Source organism: Nerophis ophidion, linkage group LG05 (assembly GCF_033978795.1).
Source record: "Nerophis ophidion isolate RoL-2023_Sa linkage group LG05, RoL_Noph_v1.0, whole genome shotgun sequence".
Taxonomy (NCBI): Eukaryota; Metazoa; Chordata; class Actinopteri; order Syngnathiformes; family Syngnathidae; genus Nerophis; species Nerophis ophidion.
In genome coordinates this window covers 62,679,245-62,700,648 of record NC_084615.1, presented here as the reverse complement: position 1 = coordinate 62,700,648, position 21,404 = coordinate 62,679,245, and the positions used below count along the sequence as shown (strand labels likewise).

Here is a 21,404-nt window from a genome sequence, read left to right as displayed (position 1 = left end):
GAAATACATGTTGCAGCACAAATGAACGAGACAAGTTTGGGGGGCTTATGACAATATATGTTAATAACATAAAAAACTAGAAAACCTTAATAACATAAAAACTTTAATAGTGAGACAAAAAAGCACGAACGTTATACAAACTTTTGATTCTGCTTAACGATTTGGTTTAATGTCAGTTCTTATCGATTCTTATTTGAGAAAAAAGAACAAAAAGGTGAATTAGCACCAATGTTGCTTAGTTTAGTTGACATCATTTTAATTGACCTTACAAAGCTTACAGTGAGGTCTTAAGAGTCACATATGGGGACGGTGTGGCTCAGTTGGAAGAGCGGCCGTGCCAACAACCTGAGGGTTCCTGGTTCAATCCCCGGCTTGCTTGGGGAAGACACTTCACTTGATGGGTCGTGGTTAGGGCCTTGCATTGTAGCTCCCGCCATCAGTGTGTGTGAATGGGTGAATGTGGAAGAAAAGGGTATAACCCAATTACCATTTACAAACGAATGGGACATGTTTGAGGAGGTTTTGACAACGTGTGGGAGCTGATTACGATTAATATAATACTATTAACATCAAAACTCTAACAAATCATTTTTGCTGCGCAAACCAGCGCAAATAAATGGGACAAATCTGGGGAGATTTTGTCAAGGTGGGCAGCTGGATGACATCACTAGTCTGAAATTTAGAATATTGTAACTTGAAAATCCTAAAGGCACAAACCCAATGTTTAACAGTAAAAACATAGCATGAATAAATGGCAGTGTTATTTTTATATTTGCAATGATAAGGGGGGCCAATTTTACACAGATTTCTTTCATACTTCCGCCAAACAAGACTTTTGGATTTTGCTCTGAATCGTGACATTTTCTGACCTGTGACGTCAGCAGATATAGCCTTACAGTATATGGTAGAAATGTTATTCTCCCTCCTGTAGTCAATAAGTTCCTTATTTCTCTCTGTCCTCTTTTTGTGGGGCAGACTATCTACATCCACATGCATCGTCTGCTGTTGCCATTTTTAATTCAAAGTAGCCTATGCTTCTCACTCCCATATGTCAATAGACTCCGTAAGGAAGCGGTAAAAACTACTACATGGATGACGGAAAGAAGACGCAGTCAAAGTGTAGGCAGGTAAATAAGATCAACCATAAAACAGCGCATCCTGAAGAGACGGTCTGTAAAACATAATTTATGCCACATTTTGACCAAAGTACTACCGTTGTATGTTAAGTAGACAAAAACTAAGTGTTTTAAAAAAATGTACAAAAAAGTCATAATAGGTCCCTTTTAAAGAAGTAGCTTTTTAGTTATTGTGTACTCTTGACTTCCATCCATCTATTTACTACCGCTTGTCCCTTTCGGGGTTGCGGGGGGTCACTGGAGCCTATCTCGGCTGCATTCTGGCGGAAGGGGGGGGTACACCTTGGTCAAGTTGCCACCTCATCACAGGGCCAACACTTGTTTTACTCAATTGTATGTAATACAAGAGTATAAGGAAGGAACTACCGTACTTTCCGCACTATGAGGTATGGCGTAGTGGGGTAGAGCGGCTGTACCAGAAACCTGAGGGTTGCAGGTTCGCTCCCCGCCTATTGACATCCAAATCGCTGCTGTTGTGTCCTTGGCCAGGACACTTTACCCTTGCCCCCGGTTCAGCTCACACTGGTGAATGAATGATGAATGAATGATTGGTGGTGGTCGGAGGGGCCGTAGGCGCAAACTGGCAGCCACGCTTCCGTCAGTCTACCCCAGGGCAGCTGTGGCTACAGATGTAGCTTACCACCACCAGTGTAAATGAATGATGGGTTCCCACTTCTCCGAACAGCGCAATATAAATCTAATCCATTATTATTATTATTATTACCTAAAAACCTCAAATTTTCTCAAAAGCTGACAGTGCGCCTTATAATCTGGTGCGCCTTATATATGGACCAATATTGAGCCACAATAAGCGGTAGGGATGGATGGATAGAGGTCTCGCAACTACGGTAAGCAGCCGCCAACTTCATTTAAGAAGTGAGCTTCTTCTTCTACGGTAAGCAGCCGCCGACCTTATTTTCTCTCGTAGAAGAAGAAGCTTCTTCTACTACGTTAAGCAGCCGCCTACCTTATTTTCCCTCGTAGAAGAAGAAGTGCGCAGTGCATGCTGGGATACATGACTGTGGGAGGCGTGCCGTTTATGTAAAGACCCCAACATGGCTTCTATTAAGAGACACGCTTACGACGCAGAGTTTAAACTCAAGATGATCAGTCACACAGTAGAACACGGGAATAGAGCAGCGAGATAATTTGACATTAGCAGCAGCGAGATAATTTAACGTTAACAGCAGCGACACTGACTCGTTTTTATGACGACTTCGACGAGACGGATGCCGTATTCACCCAACTGTTTGATTCGAACACTGAAGAAGAAGAATTTGAGGGATTCGTGGATGAGGAATAACTTAATAAAGTGAGCTTTACATGTTTATTTTGTGTGTTGTGTTGTGTGACATTATCGTTTAAGCAACGTTGACTTATTGATATATTATTGCTTTGCACTATTTCGACTGTTACTATATTGTGATTGCACTAACGTTTGATTTACCTTAACAGTATCAGACTGTTTTTACGTGTTTATTGAATCGGGGAAAATTATAAAACAGCTGTTTATTCATTTCGGGAGTGAAGGGAGTTGTCAGAACACTGGTTTGTAATCTATTAATAAAGATTGACTGACCTATCTGACTGTTTTGTTGACATTCCCTTTAGTGCAGCTCCATTTAAAGGATGCATAACGTAACCCCAGCCTCTACTGTAGCATCTATTCTATGCGCCTTATAATGCGGTGCGCCTTCTATTTGAACAAAGTTTTAAAATAGGCCTTTTATTGAAGGTGTTCCTTATAATCTGGTGCGCCTTATAGTGCGGAAAATATGGTAGTTTAATTATTGTGTTGATGTTTTAAAACTATCAATAGCACCAAATATGAAACATTTGAAAAATTCACAGTTAATAGATGTGATTGGTATCAACCAAGCTCACTCATGGAAGGTTGGTATTGGAATCGGCAGCACTAAACCTTTATCGGAACATCTACTGTTGGGAGTATGTAAGGAGTGCTAATATGAGTTCAAATACTATTTAACTGAATCAAATACTATTTCAAACCTTAAATCATTTTATTGTTTTGTATTATTCTCTTTATCTTAAAATAATATCCACTCTACCATAAATATGGACTGTTGGTGTCGTTGCAAGGGAATACACTTACAAAATAAACAAATTATCAAATAATGCCCTGACTTCATAGTGTCACCACAGATGTAACAAGTGTGTTATTGTTTAGGTAAAATTCTTCCTTCTTTTTTTTAATTTTTTTATTTTTTTACATATTCTTCAGTTGATAAGTGGAGGGTCAATCGTCAACGCTGAGGCGGTATGGGACCATGTGACCATGGCTGACCGGGAGTTGGCGTTTAAGGCCGGTGACGTCATAAAGGTGCTGGATGCATCAAACAAGGACTGGTGGTGGGGCCAGATCGATGAGGAAGAAGGATGGTTCCCTGCCAGCTTTGTGCGGGTGAGTTTGATGCAACCACAACTGTCCCACAAGCAGACACAAAACATACACCCACACACCCAGAAATGAAGGCACATAGCATTATTTAATCAAACAATCATCGACATCCTGGTGCCTCCCTCCAGACATACAATGGTAAACAACCGTTCACAACAAATGCTGAGGATGTTCATTTAGTGTAGCATGGTCATCATCTTCTTCACTTAAAAGCACATTATTTCACCCATTCTTAATTTTACACTGGGATTATATACAGTAACCACGACATGTAATCTCCACATCTGAAAAAAAACAAACTACTCTGCATTGAAATCTGATGAAATTACTTTGTCTTATTGTCAACTCAGGGCATTCAATCGATTGCAACTGGACTGTTTGGTTTGTCTTTAAAGACGTTTCGTCTTTCATCTGAGTTGGCTTCATAAATTCATGCTCATAGACATAGATTAGTCAGATCTAATCTTAGAATTAGATTGGTCAGATTTAATCTAGCGGCTGGTGCCAAAACCCCAAATATTCATACTCCAAAACCAGGAGGGTGTGCCTGGACAAAGATGGTTTTTCGGTATCGTAGAAAAACAACTGTTTTGATGCATACAAGCAATCCTACTGTCAAAGCCAATGACAGTCGTTGAAATTAAATTTCTCCTCGTTAGCTTTGAGGTATTGTGTGGCAGAACGATCGCTGTGGATCGACTATTACCAGTCCGAAATAGTCGGAAGCCCCACGTTAGCATTCCGTTCCATTATAAACAAATAGCATTCTGGTCACCTCATGTGACCAGAATGTTTCTAACTCCTATTATTTGTTGGAGGCTAAATTGCTGAGTCTTTTAGGAATGGTTGAAAGGACAGTGTTGTATTTGGGAGATAGGTGGTGTCGCAGACCACCTCATCTGTTCAGGTATGGTTTTTCAACCTTGACATAGATGACTTACCTCATTCCTCTTTTGTGCCATCCATCCTCCCTGTCCAGAATCTAAACATTTCTGTTCTGAAAGAAGAGATGTTTCTCCCTGAGGATCTAGTAGTCAGCTAAATCTTGGCCTGAAAAGTTTGCCTGTTTATGTTGTGCCATACACCAAATTGTTTTTGTAAGTGTGCGTCTTTAGGATGCACTAGTCTCTGTCTCAATGTGTTTCCTGGTTTGAGGTGTACTGGGATGTTGTGTTGGTAAAAAATATTCTGAGTTTCTCAGATATAATTGATACATATGGACTGACATTATTTTTGCATCCGTCCGTCACCTTTTTCTTCCTCCTCCACTCTGTTTTTATTTTTTCTGGAACTGGATGAACTTTTAACAAATGACCAGCTGGGGTGACCACAGGGTTTGAGGGCTTCCCTCAAATGCGTATGCTCTTTATTTTTGGCCTGTGGGCTGGTAAGAACATTATCAGCTCTGTGTTGATCTGTACGTGTGGGTGTTTGTTAAACCCCGACATAGAGGCCCCTGTTTTCTCCAATGTGGACATCACAGTCCAAAAAGGTAACTTACTGTCTTTGACATTCTCGTGTATTGGTATACTCTTCAGGCCAAAACTCTGCTGCTACCTGCACCTCAGGGAGAAACAGAACTCCTTTAAGAACAAAACTAAAATATTTTGGGCAGGGAGGACCAATGGTACCAAAGAGGAGTGAGGGAAACCACCTATGTCTAAGTTGAGAAACCATCCCTGAACAGAGGAGGTGGTCTGCGACACCACTTACTGTATCTCCCACATACAACACTGTTCTTTCAACCATTCCTTAAAGACTCTGCAATTTAGCTTCAACTGAATGGAATGCTAACGTGGGGGATTCCGACTATTTTGGACAAGTAATAGTTGAACCACACCGATCGTTCTGCCACACAATACCTCAATGCTAACAAGGGGAAATTACACTTCAGCGACTGTCATTGGGTTTGACAGTAGGATTGCTCGTTTGCATCAAAACAGTTGTTTTTCTCACTACGATAGGGCAAAACCATCCTTGCCTAGGCACACCCTCCTGGTTTTGGAGTATAAATATTTGGGGTTTTGTCACTAGCCGCTAAACTAGATCTGACCAATCTACGTCTAAGACTAGATCTGAGCAATCCAAGTCAATGAGCATGAACTGATGAAGCCTACTCAGGTGAAAGGCGAAACGTCTTTTAAAACAAACCAGACGGCCCAGTTGCGGTCAGTTGAATGCCCTAAGATTACAATGCCCCGGATGAATGAGAACATTCATAGACGTTGTCTTATTGTACTGTTTTCACTTGAGGGTATGCTGAAGCAAAATTTAGCTTACTTGTAGGTCGATGGCCCACACAACAAGCAGCATCTCCAGACCGCCCCCCCAACACGCTTCATTGCCATTCCCACCTGTCCATCCTTCCACTGTCACTCGTTCTGAGGACAGAAAAGACAGACTGACTGACTGTCTACCAAAAAGTATCTTTCTGTTGTCATTCTTTCTCTCCAAGGTGGAACCCCACCCTCCTCAGCCCCAAACAAAACAGGTTTTCTATATCAACCCCATAGCAACTCCACGGTTCCAAAACACCACGTCAAAGGTGCGTTTTTTTTCCAGCTTCATCCACCCATCCAGCCTGCCCCACCCGCCACGCAAAGTACCCTCAACATTTTACCAGACATTAACATCCTCAACAGATGTCGATAGACAGGTAGTTATGACGAGTCAAAAGTAAAGATCTTCTTTAAAATATTTTGAGACTTTATCCAAAACTGTATAAATAATTACGTCTTTCATTGACGATGTCATGGTTTTTCTGTAAAATATTTTTAGTACTTACTGTTTCAGTATTTACTGTTGACTCTGATCATTTTTCAGTTTTAAGGCTGTGCTACTGGTCCTCGTCCTTGCAGTCAGTGTTGTCCCACCCGTCACTCTGCTTGTTTGTGGCGCTGCATTTCTCATCTCGTGTTTGACATTCTACCATGTTCTAATGGCAAAGTGTGTGTCATCAGTTGTTGGCTGCTGGACATTTTAAGTCACACTCAGTTGACCCTTTCTATGACCAAAATCCTAATTTGTTTGTCTCTGCATGTGGGAGCAAATGTGCGCGTGGGAGACTTGTGGGAAGTGTGCAATAAATATACAAAATGAAAAGGCCCCTGTTAAGAACTTAGGAAATGTGATGGCTTAATTGGTATTGACAATTGAGCCAATAATAAATTATGTATAAATGTATCATGTTTGCTATGACCTATACAGTGTACAAAAAACTAATTACAAAACAAACTGTTAGACAGATTTTTAATCATGCAATAGGCTGATTTGATATTTTGCTAAAAATGTATTTATTCAGACAACCAATATGTTGGTGTGCACATCTGAAGTGTCAAAAAAAGTTCAGCTGCCACAGTTGGATTTGGAGTTGGAGTACTCCGTTGCATCCTACAGCACAGACCATGGTTCACAGTGAGCTTACAGGGCTTTAAAAGGAGCTTATTGTTCAAACTTACCATGCAATGGAAATTTACAAACACTTCCTCAGTGTTACGTTTAACCCAACTGAAAACTACCATCAAGAAATGGAGAAAATATGGAACCACAATGACCAAAACCCTGATCCCTGCCAAAAGAATTAAAAACGAGATCCTGTTCAGGCAAGTGGCCAGTTGTGCAGTATAGTGAAGCAGTCAGAGGAAACTGAGGCTTTAGTGTTCTTGGGCAATTTTCATCCAAACTATTTAGATGTCTAGATACTAAAAAGTTGATAGCGAAAATGTTCTCCCGAAATCCCAAGCATACATCTGATTCAACAAAACAACAGCTTCACCACAGGACCATTTTAGTTTTAGAATAGCATGTTAGAACCCAGACCTAAATCATGTCAAAAGCTCTGTGGAGTGACCTGAAGATATGCATAAGAGGTGCAAGAAAGAATGAGCAAACACTGCCACGTCATGACCCTTTGTAAAACATGCAACTCTAGAATTCAAGCAAAAGGTGCTTTGACAAAGTATTAGTTTAAGGGGATTTACACCATCATATTAGTGACATCTTAGAATTCCTGAGATTTGTTCATTCTTTACACAAATTACAAGCCATATGAAAGGTGGAATATGTTTTGGAAAAAAAATGTCGCGGTCTATTTCTTTACAACAGAAGTACTGTGTAATCTATTCAACAGGGGTGTTTCTATACACTGTACAAGCATTGATAAGTCCAGAGGAGAGTCACACACAAGGCGGTTATCCCTCTATAGTCATAAACCTTAGTAATACATACAGTAGATTGTTTGGGAGTGTCTTAAGGTGATCATTTAATGTATGTAGAGTGGAGTAAATTGTTCAAGGCTTTGTGGTAAGAGTCTGTAATATTGTAAATGTTGCTCATGATTTTTTATCCAATTCACTTAAAACACAACTTGAACGTAATGTGTGTGTGCGTGTGTGTGTATGCGTACGTGCGTGTGTGTGTGCGTGTGTGTGTGTGTGTGTGTGCGTGCGTGTGTTTGTGTGTTTGTGTGTGCGTACGTGCGTATGTGTGTGCGTGCGTGCGTGTGTGTGCTCGTGTGTTTGTGTGTGTGTGTGTGTGTGTGTGTGTGTGTGTGTGTGTGTGTGTGTGTGTGTGTGTGTGTGTGTGTGTGTGAATGTATCTGTCCTCAGTTGTGGGTGAATCAGGAGGATGGAGGAGCGGAACCAGCTGAAGGGACCAGTGAGGTTCAAAATGGGCATCTGGACCCTGCCAACGACTGCTTGTGTCTGGGCTCGCCTCTACAGAACCGTGACCAGATGAGAGCTAACGTCATCAACGAGATCATGAGCACAGAGAGACACTACATCAAACACCTCAAGGACATCTGTGAGGTACGGTACATGAGCACATGCACTTGCAGTATCTTTCCCCTGACAGAGTTAAAACATATTATATAAATATTAGGCCTGAGAGGCTTAACTGTTTATTAGATGTTATTATTAGGTTTGTTTTTATTGTCTTCTCAATTGTACCCTGTATTTAGTGTATTTATACATTAGTTTTTACATTTATAAATCAATAAAAAATGTATTTCAATACACACTAAGTCTAAGAAGCACTCTATAATATAATGAGCAAGATATATGGTCTAATGCAGGGCTATTCAACTAAACTGTTCAATGGACCACATTTTCAAAAAAGCTATGGACTGGTGCAACAGACTTCTCCCTTCACTCGAATTCATATTTTGAAATGCAGCCATCTCTGTAGTGAATATTTTATTTTTTGGCGTATTTATTTTATATATATTGACAAAATCAGAAAATGAGTGCTCTATCGTGCAAAATGCAAGAGTCTGCTGCAGTGGACCTGGCCTCGAGGAAGGTTAAAATGTCAATGTAAGCATCTGCCACTGTGTTTACAGTGGTTTAAGTTCCTCTAGTGTTTTCATTATATTTCATTTACAAAAATGTTGAAGTCTCCTACTAAGTTTTGGGTCGAACTGATGTCATTCCTTGGCTGGATTCGGCCCCCGGGCTGCTAGTTGAAGTTGTTCTAATTTAATTACATCAATAGTTTATAGTTTAGACTTGCATCATGTTGGCATATTTTTAGAAGTAACCACTACATGTGCTTATTGTATTCATTGAGGACCACATTGACAACTTTTTTTACATTGGTCTCAAAATACTAAAAAGGGGCGGCATGGCGTAGTGGGTAGAGCGGCCGTGCCAGAAACCTGAGGGTTGCAGGTTCGCTTCCCACCAATCAACATCCAAATCGCTGCCGTTGTGTCCTTGGGCAGGACACTTCACCCTTGCCCCCGGTGCCGCTCACACTGGTGAATGAATGATGAATGAATGATTGGTGGTGGTCGGAGGGGCCGTAGGCACAAACTGGCAGCCACGCTTTTGTCAGTCTACCCCAGGGCAGCTGTGCCTACAGATGTAGCTTACCACCACCAGGTGTGAATGAATGATGGGTCTGTGTGCGCTTTGAGTATCTAACAATAGAAAAGCGCGATATAGATCTAATCCATTATTATTATTAAAATGCTTTTCATGCTTTGAAGCAAATAATCTACATTATCCTATGACAATCTTTATATAAGGTAAAGAAATATTTTGCACTATGTACTGTATGTACTTTATGTAAACATGGCATACACCTTTGCGATCTATATTTTAAAATCATAGTTTAGAACTTGGGTAAAACTGTTTTTCAATTTCAACACTTGTTAGTGAAGCACAATAGAAAATAATTTGCATTTTTTACCGTATAATTTCTCACAATAGTTACATTACTGCATCTGCATATATACATACAGTATATTCGCTTCAGAACACTTAGGCATATCTTTTAATTCCTGAAGACTTTCTGTCACCCTTAAACAACAAGGTTGTATATTTATTGGCTTTCAACGACGTCTTGGAAAGCATGATTCTAATTGAACCTTCTTGTAGGGCTACCTGCGCCAGTGCAGGAAGCGTGTGGACATGTTCAATGATGACCAGTTGAAGGTCATCTTTGGGAACATCGAGGACATCTACCGCTTCCAAATGGGATTTGTTAGAGACTTGGAGAAACAGTACAACACAGAGGAACCCCACCTTTCTGAAATCGGACCGTGCTTCTTAGAACATGTGAGTTCAGTGTGTACTGTTCAAAGATATGCCTTTAAACTTCCCACACAACTAAACTTCAACCCCACAAAGAAAAACAGCTTATTTGCTCAAACTATTAATATTTTATAATGGCCAATCCTTCATGTCCCTCCTTGTTTTGCCTCTCCTACCATTCTACCTAAGCACATTCATGAATAATTTAAAGACACTTTTGTTTTGAACTGAAATTCTGTAATTTTTGATATTGCTGCTTTTGTGTTTTGCAGCAAGATGGTTTTTGGATCTATTCAGAATATTGTAATAATCACTTGGATGCCTGCATGGAGCTGAGCAAGCTCATGAGGGATGGCAGGTACCAGCACTTCTTTGAGGCCTGTCGACTCCTCCAGCAAATGATTGACATTGCCATAGATGGCTTCTTGCTCACCCCTGTCCAGAAGATCTGCAAATATCCCCTCCAGTTGGCTGAGCTACTCAAATACACAGCACAAGAGCACAGGTACCACAGATTTTGAGTGGAAAGCATTTTATTTTACTTAAAAAATATTTTGTGAAGCAGTCTTGTGTTTCTTTACATAATGAAGTTGTACCAAAAAAGTATATATTTAGTCAGCGTAAATTTTTATTTCCGCACGTGTCCTCATAACACAAAATATTTGAAGTATTTTAAGAAACATTCATACACAGATTCATGTGTAAGTGATTCAGCGTAATTCAGCCACCTCCAGGTCATTCACAAACCAGGCACTCTCCGCCAGAGAGGGACAGGTGCCAGCTTTGCCAGCGAGGCCTGCCAAATCACAGTGTTTGACTGCAGAGATTCTGCCAGCTTTAGGCCTTTCTTCCGTCAAAAACACATACACGTCGTATGTATATTTGGATCCATTGCCCATCTGAGATAAAGAGAAAATCCAACCCGGATAGCAGTGACGCAGTCAGATTTTATAGTTTGTAGAGAAAGTGGCTGATTATAAATAAATGTGTTTTTGTTATATGGAACTTATTTGAGGATGCTTACTAATTTTATTTCAGTATACACCCCTAGTCTTTGATAAAGTACACTTTGTCTTTAATTACTTGAACTTTTTTGAAGATCGACCACTTTCAAATTCCTTAACGTGACCCTAAAGACTAATTATGTGTACATTGTATCCATAGTGACTATCGATACGTGGCAGCAGCCCTTGCAGTAATGCGAAACGTCACCCAGCAGATCAATGAGAGGAAGAGAAGGCTGGAAAACATCGACAAGATTGCCCAGTGGCAAGCATCTGTGCTAGATTGGGAGGTGGGTGTGTGTTCAATGTTCACACTATGTCACACAGAATGTCTTCTCATTGGGTTGGCAGCCTCAAAACTACACCTTTTTTCACCTCTCACATGATGTTTGCATCTTTAAAACATATATTTGGCTTTATGGCCCTGTAAAAGGTATATTTTAAGTAACCCAACAAATCAGTCGCATGGTTAAGGGACACAACCGGTAATGTAATACTAACGTATTACTGTTTTCCTATTGGTTAAATTATTTTTTTCCTGTCAGTCTTATTTATCTAAATATAAGAACTTGAATGTTCCACCATTATAGTTGCATTAGAACGGCTCCTGATGTTGCTATTGTATCAACAAATATTGAAAACCACAACCTTCACTTTATTTTTGAAAACATTGAAATGAATGTTCTATTTTCAGGTCCTTATTTTTCAGGCTTTCTTTCAGTTATTACCAAATAAGAATAGTCACTTTTTTGCAACTTTTTTTGACAATTCATGTAACTTCCCTCGTCCACGTTCTTTTACTGATGCCAATGTTGCATTTTAATGTTCTTGTTTTAATTCAACACAGCATTGTACACGACCGAGACGCTATGAAACACTGTGGAACACCGTTGCAACTGTAAACAGTTACTTGTGTAAATCCGTATGTACAACAAATAATGCTTTACAGTTTCAAACAAAGATATATTCTCTGTAATCGCCTGGTAAACCAGTAGCCATGTGTACATGGACAAAATTAGTTTAATCTGATCATCATTCGGATTATAGTGTTGCAAGATACATGGACCATGAAAAAATTGATCTGATTATGACATGCATTTTAATGCTTCACACCTTAAATGTGAATACTTAACTTTGACATGCGTAGAACATAACATAAACAGAAAGGTTTGTAATTGTTTGTGCTACGCGCTATCTTTTGAACGAGTTTGTTCACTGCAAGTGCTCAAGAAGCAATCGACTTCCACCGTAAACAAACATGGCTTTGTGCATTTCTGCTTGTCTGACGTTATCACGGTATGTATTTATAATTGTTTTCCTTCCGTTCACTACTTTTGTTTTACCCCTCTTTTAGAAATGTAGCTGTTCTGTGCCATTTATGTTGGTAAATGTATTAGCAGTGATGGGCAAGCTACTTGGAAAATGTAGTTAGCTAAGCTACAAGTTACTCTCGATTAAATGATTAAATGTAGCTAGGCGACAAGATAAGCTATCCCCGGAGAATTGTGGCAAGCTACGCATAAAGGTAAACGACAAAAGTTGCTTGCTCCATTATACATGGGCCCACATGTATAATATTAATGTTAATGTAGCTGAGAGCTGAGAGGGTAGCTGAGAGCGGAGAGGGTCCATTACTATTAACTACATGTATTTTAGCTGGGCACACCCTGCAACTACCTTTAGGGGTCCACACGGCCCACTGTGTGTACTTTTTTAGTTTTCCCTTTATTATAATGTTATTCATTTTCTAAAAAAAAGACTGCATCTATGTATATCTTGACAAAAAAGGCCGCTGTGTGTTTGATAATGGTTATGTGCAGTAAAACTCAACTAACCTTAATGGCTGTTGAAGAGAGCAGTTATGATTTTGGTTTACAGAGTAAAAAACTAAAAACTAAAGTTTTGGGCATTGTTTTCTCTAAACACGTACATTTGTGTAAATATGGCTAAGGACGCACATTATCGTTGGTTTCCTGCCATCATCTTCATCAAAAATCTAACCTGCGGGATGGAATTTCTCTGCCATTTTCAAGTATGTTTTTTTTTTTTTTTGAGTCGTCAACTTGAATCTTACTCTCTCGACGTCATGTGACATTAGTGTGTGATCGTTATGATTTTGCATAATAGCTTTGATGACCCACCTTATCTTGCCTCTGATTGGCAAGTCCGTGATGTCATGCAAACATTCATCATGGATTTTCTCCGTATGTATGGAAGTTTTCATTCATCCAGATCATTGTATTTTTTCCATTTCTTTTTGTTTTGGTCTGGATTTACATTCCATTTTCTCTCTTTGTAGCTTGTAGCGTTGATGTTAGATACCTAGCTACATAGGTCTTAAAGTAGCTAAACTACAGGAAAAGCTACTCATTAAAAAAGTAACCAAGCTACTGGAAAATCTAGTTAAGATATGTAATTTAGCTCATTTTTTTACTTTTGTATACAAACTCGCGGGCTGGATAAAACCTGTTCGCAGGCCTGATCCCTTGTTGACGTCACGTCTTGAAAAGTCTGCTGCCACTCGCTGCTGCCGCGAAACACCTAAGTACTGTCTTTCTATCCGTTTGCTTGTAATTGTTTTACAGCTTTTTTATTCCTTCTCTAACATATAAAGTAGTCTTATCAAAATTGCGAAGCACCTACTTTCTGTCTCACCGCCTCTCTCTCGGCTAGCTAGCTGCTGAGCTAAGTTATTCACGGTTCAAAGCAACTACGCTCCGAAGGCGTCCGCTCCCTCACGCTTCTGCTACTGCCCAAAGACAGTAAGAACTCAACTCTGTGTAAGAAACAACCTCGCTAGCTGCTAAGCTAACAAAGCTAAGCTCATCACGGTCGAAAGCACCTACTTTATAGCGGTATAGCTCGGTTGGTAGAGCAGCCGTGCCAGCAACTTGAGGGTTGCAGGTTCGATTCCCGCTTCCGCCATCCTAGTCACTGCCGTTGTGTCCTTGGGCAAGACACTTTACCCACCTGCTCCCAGTGCCACCCACACTGGTTTAAATGTAACTTAAATATTGGGTTTCACTATGTAAAGCGCTTTGAGTCACTAGAGAAAAGCGCTATATAAATATAATTCACTTCACTTCACTCTACGAAGGCATCTGCTCCGAAGAAAGCAAGAACTCAACTCGGTGAAAGAAACAACGTGAGTATAATAGCTCTCTGCTCTTCGAGCACCGTTCTCATTGATAGGTGTGCCCTACTAGAAGACCTTGTTCACCAGTTAGAGCAGAGTAATTTCGTAACTTTAGACGCCGCAGACATTTTTTCTAGCATTAGCTGTAGCAGCCTTAAGCGGCCTACAAGCCACGGTGAACCGGCTGAGACGCATAATAGATTTAGCTCTTTAGCGGGTCCTATACCCCAGGCAACACACCTTAGTCATATGGTACCCCCATCACCCGGAATATACAGCTTAGTAAAACAGCCAAAAGTTAATGTATTCCAAGGGCCACAGCACCTGACATTGAAGCGAGTCTTCGGAAGATGACTCCCAACAGGCCTAGTAAACACGTACGACCGGCTTATTGGACCACTAGCTACGCAAACAGTTGTATACGTTGGCTCCAATGACACTAAGATGAGACAGTCAGAGATTACAAAGAGGAACATAGGTGGAACTTGTAATCTCGCTAGAAAGATGACTCTATCGAGTACTTGTCTTTGGCCCTTTGCCTGCGAGAGGCAATGATGAGAGGTGTAATAGATTAGTCTCGTTTAACAGGTGGTTTGCTAGTTTTTGTAGAGAACAGGGACTAACTTTTATTGATAATTAATTGGCCCTCTTTCTGGGGCAAACCGGTCTTGCTGAGGAAGGACTGCCTTCACTCTAACCGGGGAAGGGCCAAAAATAGACTACTATTTGAGTCAAGCTTGACAAACAACACTACAGTAGGCCATTTTGGTGTCTGTTAGTCTGGGTGAGGAGTCAGTTAAGATAGAACTAACCAGCACCAGGCTGGAAAATTCCTGCACACATAGCATTTCACATAGTATATCACATAAATCACATAATGGTTTTTTTGTCGTGAGTATGCCAAAGGTGAACATGCATTCTAATGAGGTGGCAAATTATGGCACGTTAAATCTATTTCAGCACCAAGAAAATAATCCCAAAATCCCCATCATATCAACACAAAATAATTGTAACATTATTAATATCTGTACTACAAATACCATTAACATAAATTCCTCCACACAGCCTACTATCTATAATATGGACTTTTTAAATATCAGATCATTGTCTCCCTAAATGTTATTAGTTAATGAGGTCTTGGAGACAACAATCTTAACTTCATTAGTCTCAGCGAAACTTGACTATAACCAGATGAATTTTTCCTGCTTAACGAGGCATCTCTTCCTAACTATACGAGTGCACATATTGCCAGTCCCTCTAAAATAGGTGAAGGTGTTACACTAATATCCAATTAAAACCTTAACCTTAGCCCTAACCTAAGTAACAAAGGTTACGCTGCTACCTCTCTATCTAGCTGTTTTCTATTTCCCCCATGGGTCCTATTCAGACTTTATCAGTGAATGTTCAGAGTTTTTCAGTGATTATGTGACGCATGCAGATATTATAATTTATAATGGAGGATTTGAATATCCATATGAATACCCTATCGGAGCCTCCGTGCATGGCGCTCCAGACTATAACTGATAGCTGTGGTCTTACACAAATAATAAATGAACCCACGCATCTCAACAGTAATAGGATATACCTAGTCCTTGTCCGGGTGTGGCACCACCTCCAAAGTTGTGGTACTCTAGTAAACTAAAGTAATGTCTGATCATTACCTTATCAAATGTGCCAATGCGACTAAACTTGAGGTTTTCCATCAAGCATGTAGTGATAGTTTAATAACTTATAAACACACGCTTAATTTAGCTAAAATTACTACTCCAATCTCATCCGCCTTGATAAAAACAATCTTAAATAGTTGTTCAGTACAGTAGCATCGCTAGCCCAACAAGGGACTCCCCCCACTAGCTCCACCCACTCAGCTGATGACTTCATGAAATTCTTCATAAGAAAAATTTACTTATTAGAAAGGAGATTAAAGACAACGCGTTTCAGCTCCAACTGGGTTCCATTAACGCCGATACAAATGCATGTATGACGGATATTGCCCTCCAAAATAATCACTCTCTTTTTGATGAAATAACATAAGAGGAACTCCTGTGAATGTTGTCTGTCTATCTGTGTTGGCCCTGCGATGAGGTGGCGACTTGTCCAGGGTGTACCCTGCCTTCCGCTCGATTGTAGCTGAGATAGGCGCCAGCGCCCCCCGCGACCCCAAAAAGGAATAAGCGGTAGAAAATAGATGGATGGATGGAACTCCTGCGACTTGTAAATGGGACAAAACAAACAACATGTGTCCTTGACCCAGTTCCTGGAAAACTTATCAAGTAGCTGTTTGTAATATTAAGACCATCAGTGCTAAATATTATTAACTTATCACTTTCCTCTGGTACTGTTACCATACCATTCAAAAAAGTGGTTATTCATCCCCTGCTCCAAAGACCTAACCTCGATCCTGACCTCATGGTAGACTACTGGCCAGTTTCCCACATTCCCTTTTTCTTGAAAACATTTTTGCACAGCAGCTAAATGAACATTTAGCGTCTAACAATCTCTGTGAACCCTTCCAGTTCGGTTTCAGGGTAAATCACTCTACAAAGACAGCCCTCGCAAAAATGACTAATGATTTATTGCTAACTGTGATGCTGATGCGTCATCCATATCGCTGCTACTTGATATTAGCGCTGCTTTCGATACCGTCTATCATAACATTCTATTAGAACGTATCGAATCACGTATTAATATGTCAGACTTAGCCTTTTTTGGTTTAACTCCTATATTATTGACAGGATGCAGTGTGTCTCCAATAACAATGTGACCTTGTAGTATGTTAAGGTAACTTATGGAGTTCCACAGGGTTCGGTACCTGGCCCTTCACTTTTCAGCATCTACATGCTGCCACTAGGTGACATATGCAAATACAGTGTTAGCTTTCACTGTTATGCTAATGACATCCAACTCTACATGCCCCTAAAGCTGACCAACATGCCAGTTTGTAGTCACCCGTAGGTATGTCTAAATGAAGTCAAACAATGGATGTCCAGCAACTTTTTGCAAAGCAAACAAAAATGCTGATTATCGGTCTTGCTAGACATCGGCACCTATTTACTGTATTAATACCACCTTAACATTTGACAACAAAACAATTATACAAAGCGACTCGGTAAGGAATCTCTATTATCTTCGAACCAACTCTCTCATATGAGTCACACATTAAGAGTGTCACTAAAACAGCCTTCTTTCATCTCCGTAATATCGCTAAAATGTGTCCCCTTTTGTCATCCACCGACTCATCTCGATTACTGTAACATATTACATTTGGGTGTCCCTATGTCTAGCATTAAAAGATTACAGTTGCGGCTGCTAGGCTTTGACAAGAACACGACATTTTTATCACATTACGTGTGCATTGGCAACCTGTGCACTTAAGATGCGACTTTAAGGTTTTACTGCTTGCGTATAAAATACTAAATGGTCTAGCTCCATCCTATCTTACCGCTTGTATTGTACCATATGTCCCGGCCAGAAATCGGCTTTCAAAGAACTCCGGCTTATTAGTGATTCCCAGAGCCCAAAAACAGTCCGCGGACTTTAGAGCATTTTCTATTCGGGCTCCAGTACTCTGGGATAACCTACCGGTAAAAGTTAGAGATGCTACCTCCGTAGAAGCATTTAAGTCCCATCTTAAAATTAATTTGTATACTTTAGCCTTTAAATAAACCACTTTTTAGATCAATTGTTTTGCTGTCACTCTTTTCTGCTCTGCCCCCCTCTCCTGCGTTGAGAGGTTATCAGGTGACTATAGATCAGCCTCCACAAATTAGGTGCTAGCTGTTCAAGGTCGGGACCCAGGATGGACCACTCCTCTTTGCATCAGTTGTTGACGTCTCTGCGCTGCTGACTTGTCTCCTTTCAGGGTGATCCCATGCTGACTCGACTTTTTTACATGAAGTCGGGACACGGGGTGGACTACTCCTTATGCATCAGTCGGTGATGCCTTTGTGCCCCGACGTGTTTACATGCAAGAGGATCCCCTTCTGGGCCCACTATGGACTGGACTCTCACATTATTAACAGTATCCACTTGGCATCCATTGTACCAGTCACCAAAGGGGGGTGGGGGTTGAACTCCACATCTGCGGTCTTTTCCAAGGTTTCTCGTTGTTGCCATTGGGTTTACTTTTTCTTGCCCTGATGTGGGATCTGAGCCGAAGATGTCGTTGTGGCTTGTGCAGCCCTTTGAGACATTTGTGATTAAGGGCTAAATAAGTAAACTTTGATTGATATAGCTTATTACTGCCCATAACTGTATATAAGTTGGCCCACGTCGTTGTTACAATGTTCTGTGTATGTGTCTGAGGCTAGCAGTTAGCACTTAGAGTAGCTGTAATGTCGTGAATAAAACAGCTTGTTAAGAGGACAACTGGATCCCTTCTTTTATTGTTACATCCACACATGACACTGCATACCATGCTTTTGTTTTTGCTAGTCTTGATTCAAAGTCAAACTCAGCAGTATATAACACTACTTGTGTACATGTTGAATAGGGGGAGACAGAAGCAATACAATCGCTTCATTCCGAGACCATTACATTTTGTCCCCCTCCACCACCAAAGTACAGCTGACATCAAAGACATGCGCAGTTAGGATCATTTCAACACAAATTTCGGAAGATGTGTTTTCATGCGCTACAATCCGAATTAATAAACCACCCGTCTCGATTGGAATAAACCATCCGTCTCGATTGGAATGAAATTTTGATTCGAATGTGTGTGATCGGGTCAGAATATTCCAAATGGCATGTTTAGATGTAGCATTTTTATTCCGGTTAGGCTTTTAATCAGATTAAATGTGTCCATATGCACATAATTAATGATGGAATGTAGAATAACAAGAACGATTTCTCAGATTGTGCTTTTTCTTCTCTCTACACTTCTGGTCTCTACTCAGCTTTGCTGGGTTACGTAAGTTACAGGACACAATAATACAATATACAAAACATATATGTGTGTTCATATACAGATCATGTTACACGTACAGACATAATACAGTTACATTTTTTAACAACTAAAATATACACATCCAAATGCAAAATGACTGACCTCATCAGCGCCAACAACAATTAATATTTTAACAGTTGGCAAATGAATTAGGTGTACACAGAGGGATTATTAATAGCTGCAAATTCTGGGCACCTTTTAGAAACAAAACCAAGAACAAAAGAGCACCCAGTCATAAGTAGAAAAAGCTTTTGGAAACATTTCAATGACTTATTGGATCTGTTTTTTATTGTATGCAGGGATTTGAACTAAAGTATCTGTGGATATAGTCATGAATAAAATTAACTCAAGTTATGTTAATTGTTGGCATCCGGCTGATGGCAAAGCATGAGACTTAAGCGACTTTTTTTTCTTCAACCGACAGCATAACCAAAACTATGTTTTTGAGTCACAAGTCTTATTAGGCCATTTGCACTGAATATTAGTTTCATGTGGGATGTCAATTAATAACATTAAAATAACACTTTTTAGCGTTTTGACTCCCACAAAAACCTTTTTGAGTTGCAAAAAATAAAGAGAGTCCAATTTATTTGAATGTGTTTGCTTGTTTTACCTTCTAGGTGTTTAGAATGTATCTGCATATCTGCAGTATGCTCTTACTCAGCACTGTAATTTCATTGTTTATAGTATTAAATCTTTGGAAGGCATGTTGTTTTCCTAGATTCTAGAGTGAAAATATATTATTTAGTGGTTCTTTCAAGGACTAACCCTTTGATTTTTCTGATTTTTATGTGTTTTCATGTGTCTAGGGGGATGATATCTTGGACAGAAGCTCGGAGCTCATCTACACTGGGGAGCTGTCATGGATCTATCAGCCATATGGGCGCAGCCAGCAGCGAGTCTTCTTCCTCTTTGATCACCAGCTGGTTCTCTGTAAGAAGGTAGAATGTCTCCTACTTTGTTCACTTGTTTCCTTTCATTTGGATTCCTGTTTGCTTGAGAACAAGCTGATAAGGGAGAACACAAACCTAACCGGTTCATTGATAGTGTTGTATCCCATGGTGACGACAGAGATGCTTGAAGGAAATGCAACATGTTAGAAATACTATAGATTACAAATTGCCAAATGCAAGAGCCATCAGTAAAAATCTGTTTAAATACTCAGCACATTTCCCAAAATGGAGCTGCAATAGTTAGTTAGGGTTTGGATGCACTAAGGCTGTGCACCGCTGTCAGACTGATGTTCATGGTCGGATACACTCAAGTATAGGTACACACAGGCGCAGGCACAAATGCAGAGAGACACTTGCACAAACTGCCTCACAAAGGCAGAAGAAACACATCCTTACATGCAACGAAATTAGAACCTAAAACAATTATCCCACCATTTACACAAAAAACACCATATTGTGTACATGTGTGTTCCTTCCTTGATCTCATTTACCCTCATTCTATCACCACAAGTCATCGCTGGTTCCAATGATCAAGTTCAGTATATGAGCGGATCACAGTTTTTCTATCACCACTGAAAAAAAACTCCCCAAGGATATGCTATGTTATATATTTTGTTCTTTTTTTTCCAGTTAAGAATTTTTTCCTACACTTCCTCACCTTCCTGAATCCAACATGTAAGGGCATCCCTGGGGCCACATTAGACCTTCATCTTTTCCTCTTGTATTGTTCTTATCAGTACAAAGATGCAGATTTCTTTTTGTATGCTCATTAAAAGTTATGATTCTCTTTTTACCCTCGCTGACCTCACTGTGTGACTAGATGTTGTTTAGTCCTAAGGCAATAGTGTGAGGAGATGATTTTATGCGGACAGTACATGGAAGTAAATAAAGTTATGCGAGCTAAGGTTATTTGTGATGGATGCTGAATGACTTCATGGTCTAATTTGCTTAATTGACCATGACACAAAACTCAGTGTTTGTGTGTGGACGGGTAAAACAGAGCTTTTGGGCTTATAGCGTAATATGAAAAATGATTTTGCTTTTAAAAAAATAAAAAAGATTCACATCCAAATCCCGGCATTCAATCGATCGCAACTGGACTCTTTGGTTTGTCTTAGAAAACATGCTGCCTCTCAACTTAGTAAGCTTCCTTAGTTCATGCTCGTAGCCTTAGATTGGTCGGATCTAGTCTTGGTCTTAGGTTGGTCAGATCTAGTAGAGCGGCTGGTGCCAAAACCCCAAATTTTTATACTCCAAAACCAGGAGGGTGTGCCT

General features: G+C 40.1%; 1 protein-coding gene across 10 annotated transcripts in view; it reads left to right on the top strand.

Moving 5' to 3' along the window:
• Positions 1-21,404, top strand: part of LOC133553486 (rho guanine nucleotide exchange factor 9) — an 81,264-nt gene that overhangs the window by 45,557 nt on the left and 14,303 nt on the right. For 8 of the 10 annotated variants that reach the window (XM_061901737.1, XM_061901733.1, XM_061901740.1 and 5 more), the window contains 7 exons: positions 3,379-3,558; positions 6,011-6,100; positions 8,163-8,363; positions 9,936-10,115; positions 10,364-10,596; positions 11,256-11,385; positions 19,986-20,117. In XM_061901737.1, the coding sequence (XP_061757721.1) occupies positions 3,379-3,558; positions 6,011-6,100; positions 8,163-8,363; positions 9,936-10,115; positions 10,364-10,596; positions 11,256-11,385; positions 19,986-20,117 (1,146 nt within the window). Of the gene's footprint in view, positions 1-2,169; positions 2,449-3,378; positions 3,559-6,010; positions 6,101-8,162; positions 8,364-9,935; positions 10,116-10,363; positions 10,597-11,255; positions 11,386-19,985; positions 20,118-21,404 lie in introns of those variants that run through there. The other 2 variants (XM_061901742.1, XM_061901734.1) reach the window with 2 other exon arrangements.